Consider the following 6,141-nt stretch of genomic DNA (forward strand, 5'->3'; position numbering starts at 1 on the left):
GATGGAGACAAATGCGCACGCGCCTTTCTCCCCATCCCAAAGCCACCCAAAAAAATCATTGCAGCTCATTTGACATGACGTCGCCCCCTCAGACATGTTAAGCACAATAACGCGCGCTCAAGCTATGCGCAGTGAGCTCACTCGGCAAAGAAAGCTGGCACCGGCAAGTGTGCTACTCGCAAGCGTGTTGTCAACACATTAGGCCAGCGCTTCCCAAGCAGTGTTCTGCGAAACGTGATCCTGTGCGCGGCGTGCGTGCGTGCGTGCGTGCGACCTTTATTGGGTCGGGTGGGTGGTCCTTGTCTCTCCGGAGAGCTGACTTTTTTTTTGTCTGAAAGGAGGCACGCCGAAGAGAGCCACTTACGCACGCACGCGCTCTCTCTCTCTCACACGCACATTCCAAAAGCGGTAATCGATTCGATTCCAATTATCAGGATGCGATTCAAATCATTGAGCTTTGCGCTGAAAGGAACGAGAGGGATTAGTTTCACCCGCTCCCACAACAGAAACAGAAACAGAAACATCCACCCGTGTGAGCGCACGTGCGCCGACACGCACTTCGGCGAGAGACGCGCCCTCGCACACGTACGAAACGACCAGCTGCTCCTTCCCCGTCAGCCGTCGATCATGGCGAGCGCCCCCACCCCACCCCTCCCTCGGGAGCGGTCGATATTTGAGCCGAATGCCGCCACCTAGCGGCCGCCTCCGGATGGCAGCGATGAACTGGGACCTTCCCCACCTGTGGCGAGATGCCACCTGACGTCATCACGACATCGTGGACGCGACGACCTCCGGGAAGACGCTCGCAGCGCCTTGCAAAGGGCCCGCTTTGGCTTCAGCCTTTGACTTGAGGCCGGCCGACGCCTGCGAGGGCGCAATGTGGGCAGAGCCCGTCGGATTATTTTGGGCGTTCAGCTGTTGACTTCATTCGGCCCCTCGTCATCATCGTCATCATCATCTTCATCGCTCTCTCGGTCGCCTTCGCTTGCTCGCCTGGTAAGTTGTCCGTCGTTCATCCACATTGAGAAAGGACGACGTCGACTGGCTTCGACGCCTCAAATCCCATCCGGCAAACGTCTTCCATTGCTTCGAGCGACTTGAGGGGCGGCGGAGAAAATGGCAAAACAAGCGCGTCCGAAGCGACGGCTGGAATGTCAACGGCATCCTTTCAGGGAGTCGCGGGCGCGTCTTTGGCAAAACCCGCCACGAAGAGCGAGCTCGCCACCGACGACAACGGGCCACATATTGCGAGGGGAAGGGGACAAGGGGAAATGCTTTGAATGCACACAGCACGATGCAGGTCGCGGCAATTGACAAGATGGGATTTGCGCTTGTGCTTTTTGGGGAATGCCGGTCGAGGCCGTTCTCCGTCGTTTGCGCGGGAGTCAACGCTGCAAAAGCGGCGCTGAGCCGCGTCAGGCGGGCAAACGAGCTACGTGTGCGCGCGAGGCCAAAGTCAAGCCCGTCCTAATAACGGACACCGTAGCTCCGTCGGAGAAAACCTTGATCGGAGGCTAAAAACGACAAAACCAGCGCGGCAACCGCGTACGCCGGCCCACTCGTTCCTCTTTGAGGCGCCCGAAGGTGACAGCTGCAGCTGTCGCGTTGCGTTGACAACGCCTTTCTGAATTTAGCTCGGCGCTCGCCCGTCACCGTCGCCGCCTTCGGCGCTCTTCGATCACGCGGGCTCGTCTCGCACGAGACGGACGGAGCGATGCTGTCGACGGAGGGAGCTTTCGACGCGCCGCGGAGAAGACGTGCGCTGTCGCGTTCGTACGTTTGGCGCGTTAACATCCGACAAGCAAGCGTCGGGCGGCGCCGGGTTCCGAGCCCGCCGATGTTTTCCGCTTCGCGACGTGACCGTTGACCGCTACTCGCCAGCGCTCCCGCCAAGATGGAAACGTCGGTGAAAGCCGCCGAGGCGTCGGCGCCCCGCCCGCCAGATGAGGGAGCTCCGCCCTCCGCGGCCGAGGACCTCGCGGAAGAGTTCGGCAGGAGACTCCGAGAGATCGTCGGCGGCAACGCTCAGGTCAGCCGCGGCGGTCTCGCCCTCCCGCGTCTTAGCGTCACGTTTGTCAAAGCGGCGTGCCGTGTGACCCTTGCAGGTGGATGCGGACGCGCACCACGACCTCGCGGCCAGCGTCCAGTCAGGTGCGACCTCCTCAGTCACGTGACATCGTTCGCATGACTTACGTTGCGTTGCTGCAGGTGGACCTCATTTCTCTTCGTCGGTTTCCATGTGGCGCCTCTCGCGTGAGATCCCGATGGAGGCCCGAGGTGGCGGTGGGCGGGGGGCGGGGGGGCGAACCGTCGCGCTCATCGAGGCGTCCGTTCCTAGACGATGTCGGTTCACAGAGACGGCAACTTAAGACGCCGTTGACGGCTCAAGTATCTGCGCGGAGCAATCGTTACCTTGAGCACGTGTCGGGTTCACGTTTCAAGCGGGGGCGATCGGTCTTGCCAACGGGGGGGGTGGGGGGCTTCCCCAGCTCCCCAACAGCTGCGCCCGCAGCCCTCATTCACAGCCGACGGCCAACTTGTCGCCACGGGCTTGCGTCGATGGCAAGTCGGGGAGATCCGTTCCGGGCGCATCGGGCCGCTCCAACCCGGGAGCGGTTTCGGAGTGACGAGAGAAATGAGGGCCGCTGCTCATTTCTCACCGCTGTCATCGTTGCAACGCTTGACGCGGTAGAGGCGGCTTGCGTCCTGGACGGTCTGAGCGCTTGGACCACATCTGAGGAAAAACTCCATCACTTGACGAGTAAACACGCCGAGCTGGTGAGTTGAGATTTCCTGCTCAGCTTCTGCTCAACTTCCACTGGCAAATGAATGCGCGCGTGCGTGCGTTTGCGTTTGCGCGCATGCACACGTGTAGTTGGTGCACGAGCGCGCCCAACGGAAGGAGATCGGGGCTCTACGTGACGACGTTTGCAGCCTGCGGGCCGAGAAAGGCCAATTGGAGCGTCTGTGCCGAGATGTCCAAGACCACTACGCCGCGCTGCGGGTAGGGCACGCGCGCGCTCGCAAAGGCTTCCCAAACTCTGACGCGCCCCCGCCCCCCCCAGGACGAGGCCCTGCGTCGCCGCCGCGAGGACGAGGAGAAGCGGGCGGAGATGGCCGCTCATTTCCAGACCTCGCTCGCGGACATCCAGACGCAGATCGAGCAGCACAGCGCCCGAAACGAGAAGCTGTGCGAGGACAACGCCAAGCTGAGCCAAAAACTGCACTCGCTGCTGGAGCAGTGCCAGCGCAGAGAGGAGGTCAAAGGGCAAGACCGAAGCGTCCGCGACGGCGCCGAGCCCCGGCCCCTGACTGCGTGTGCGTGTGCGTGTGCGTGTGTGCGCGCAGACTATAGAGAAGATGGACCATCACCGCGACCTCCAACAGCAGCTGACTTCGGCCAAGCTGGATCAGGCCAACGCGCTGCTGGCGGACGCGCAGCAGAAGCACCGGCGCGAGAAAGAATACGTGAGCGGCCGGTTCCGGCTCGCCGTCGCTTTCCTTTCGCGCGTCCCTGAGTTTGTGCCGTGTCGCCGCGTCGCAGCTGCTGGCCGAGGCGGTGGACAAAACCCGCAAGTGCTTTGCCATGAAGGAGGAGGAGCTGAGCCTGAAGAAGAAGGTAATCGACGCGCTCGTACCTTTGCTCTCTTTCGCCAGCTGCCGCGCGAGACACGCGCCCCCCCGCTCCGGCCTCTGGCCCGCCGCCGCCAAAACAACGGCGCCCGGCCGCAGGCCCCGGAGCCGGGTCGGGCTGGAGGTGGCCGCGGCCCGACGTTTGGCTGACTCCTTCTGGGTCGAACGGATGCTCGGGGGCTGGTGGGGGGGCTACCAAAGCACGCCCGGCGGGTTCGGGGCCTCCGGAAACAGGGCAGGCCGCCTTGAGTCCAAAGTTGCGGGCGACAGACGCATTGGAGACCAGTGGGACGGCCGCAGTGCCACATGCTGCCGGCAGAGAGCGCCCTTCCCTAAAAAAAAAAAATGGAAGAAGAGTCCAGAGACACGGTCCGCAAATTTTGAAAAACAGACACTTCGGGGCATCCGTGGTCAATTCGGGGCCCTAAACTCGGACCGATATGGCCTCCCTACCTAGCTAGCTTGTTAGCCATGTTCACGGAAAACAAAGCCGCCCTGTAATTGATCTGACATGACTCAAAGGCAACGGCTGACGAGTTGGAAATGCTGTCGTGACTTCACTTAAACCAGTTGCCCGAGTTCAAAACCAAACCAAAAAGGGTTCCTTCCGGTCACCTCTCGCGCACACCTTCGCGCGTTGCCTTCTATGCGGAGGAAGCTCCCTCCAAACGCTTCTCGGGTGCCGCAAAAGTGAGAGTCGTCTGAAGCCGCGGTGCAAATTGCCAATCGGGTTTCCGATATCGGCGGAGGGAGGCAAAGACTTCCGAATGCGGCGGGCCGAGGAGGCGAACGCAGGTGAAAGCGATGTTGGCTAACGAGGCGCTCACCGGCGGGAAGCGGCCCTTCAAAATAAAAGCGCACGCGACGTTTCAAGCGCTCGGTCGAGTCGTCGCCGCGCTTGGACATTCAAAGGGAGCGCAAAGGCGGCAAATCTTCCCTCCCTCCCTCAAAAAGGGGCTGAATTAAAATCGTCCCGGTGCGCTTGCGTGCGAGAGACCTTGGGATGACCTCTTGATGACCTTGTCGCCCTGCAGTTGGCGCTCTACTCCAAAAAGTTTGATGAGTTCCAGACGACGCTAGCCAAGAGCAATGAAATCTACGCCCGCTTCAAGGCCGAGATGGAACAGGTACCCAGATCGGCACTCTTGGGTAAAATACGCAAAAGTCTACTGGGAGCGTCGCGGCTCACTTGAAAAAGAACGTCGGCGCCGATGACTTGTCGATGCCGATTCGACTGCGATCACATCGGCGTGGACTTGAACAAGTCTCGAGTCGCGCTGTCGATTCCGTCGTTTGGTTCATCTCGCGCACTTCTGTTCGTCCGTAAGATGTCGGAGAAGATGAAGCGGTTGGAGAAGGAGTCCGACGTCTGGAAGTTGAGGTTCGAGAATTGCAACAAAGCTTTGACGGACTTACTGGAGGAGGTGAGTCGCGCCTTTGCGCCTTTGCGCGTGAACTCGTCCCCCTCTCACTCGAGCGCCGTCCCGTTCCCGCAGAGGAGCGAGAAGGGCAAAGAGTACGAGGTCTTCGTGGCGACCATCCACAAGCTGGAGAAGTTGTGTCGAGCGCTGCAGGACGAGAGGAAAGTTCTGTACGCCAAAATCAAAGATGTCCGCCGGCCCGATGCCGACACCTCCCCCGAGGCGCCGCCCGCGCCCGAAAAGCGCGACGACGACGACGACGACGACAGCATCGTGACGGAGGAAATGCGGCGTCTCAGGGCCGAGCAAGTCAAGCTGCAAGAGTTTGCGGAATCCTTGAAGGCGTCTCACGGCGTCGGACGGGATCGGCAAGAGGGCGCCGCGTCGGACCCGGAGGAGCGCCCGGACGATGACCCGCTCAACATAACGCTCCGTCCGCCGGAGCGAGACCACCCATCGCAAGCGGAGGCGGAAGTCCAACCGGCGCAACGAGCGCAACCGCAAGCGGAGCCGGAAGCGGACGCCGGGCCCGAAGCCAATCGAGAAACGCCGGCAGAAGGGAAAGCGGAGCGGCGCTCCAAAGCGGGAGCCGACTCCGGATCTTCTTCCGACGCCGCGGCCGAGGTCGAAGCGTCGCCCTCGACGGTCGGCCGGCGAGCCGAGGACCCCGCCGGCTCTGAGGCCACGCCCCCCGCACCGGCACATCAACCCAAGAAGGAAAGCAAGAAGAACAAGAAGAGGAAGAACACCGGGAACCTTTGAGCGGGTTGGCGTCACCTCACGAGGGCGCCGCTGCGCTGGACAAGAGCCCAACGAAGCGCCCGGCGTCAAGTCGCTCTGGCGAGCCGGGATGGGAAACGGCTCAATAAAAGCTTTTCCTTCTCGGACAAACGCGAGTGAGTTTTTCTGGCGAGCGGAGAGCTCGGCCGTCGACCGGGAGCGTCCGTGCTCAGTCCTCCCGGGGCGCCGTCCCACCCGCTTTCCGCCCGCTTTCCGCCTCATTCCGACGACCGCGACCGTCGGGCTTCTTCGGAGCTTTGCCGATGAGCCGATCCGTGAGCGGGGGCAACGAGTCCGACAAACGGGC

At 61.8% G+C, this 6,141-nt stretch overlaps 1 protein-coding gene across 2 annotated transcripts; it reads left to right on the top strand.

Moving 5' to 3' along the window:
• Window positions 1-814: 814 nt before the first annotated feature.
• On the top strand, window positions 815-5,842 carry LOC109524900 (beta-taxilin-like). Of its 2 annotated transcripts, XM_019885037.1 has the most exons (11): window positions 815-996; window positions 1,882-2,029; window positions 2,106-2,151; window positions 2,693-2,778; window positions 2,876-3,004; window positions 3,066-3,260; window positions 3,349-3,468; window positions 3,545-3,619; window positions 4,668-4,760; window positions 4,962-5,057; window positions 5,130-5,842. In XM_019885037.1, the coding sequence occupies exons 2-11, from the start codon at window positions 1,895-1,897 to the stop codon at window positions 5,814-5,816; spliced, it is 1,662 nt and encodes a 553-aa protein (XP_019740596.1). In that variant the 5' UTR covers window positions 815-996; window positions 1,882-1,894; the 3' UTR covers window positions 5,817-5,842. The 2 variants fall into 2 exon arrangements, with proteins under 2 accessions (XP_019740596.1, XP_019740595.1); XM_019885036.1 differs by lacking the exon at window positions 815-996 and having other exon boundaries at window positions 1,612-2,029.
• The last annotated feature ends 299 nt before the right edge of the window (window positions 5,843-6,141 follow it).

Source organism: Hippocampus comes, unplaced genomic scaffold, assembly GCF_001891065.2.
Source record: "Hippocampus comes isolate QL1 unplaced genomic scaffold, H_comes_QL1_v1.1 scaffold144, whole genome shotgun sequence".
Taxonomy (NCBI): domain Eukaryota; kingdom Metazoa; phylum Chordata; class Actinopteri; order Syngnathiformes; family Syngnathidae; genus Hippocampus; species Hippocampus comes.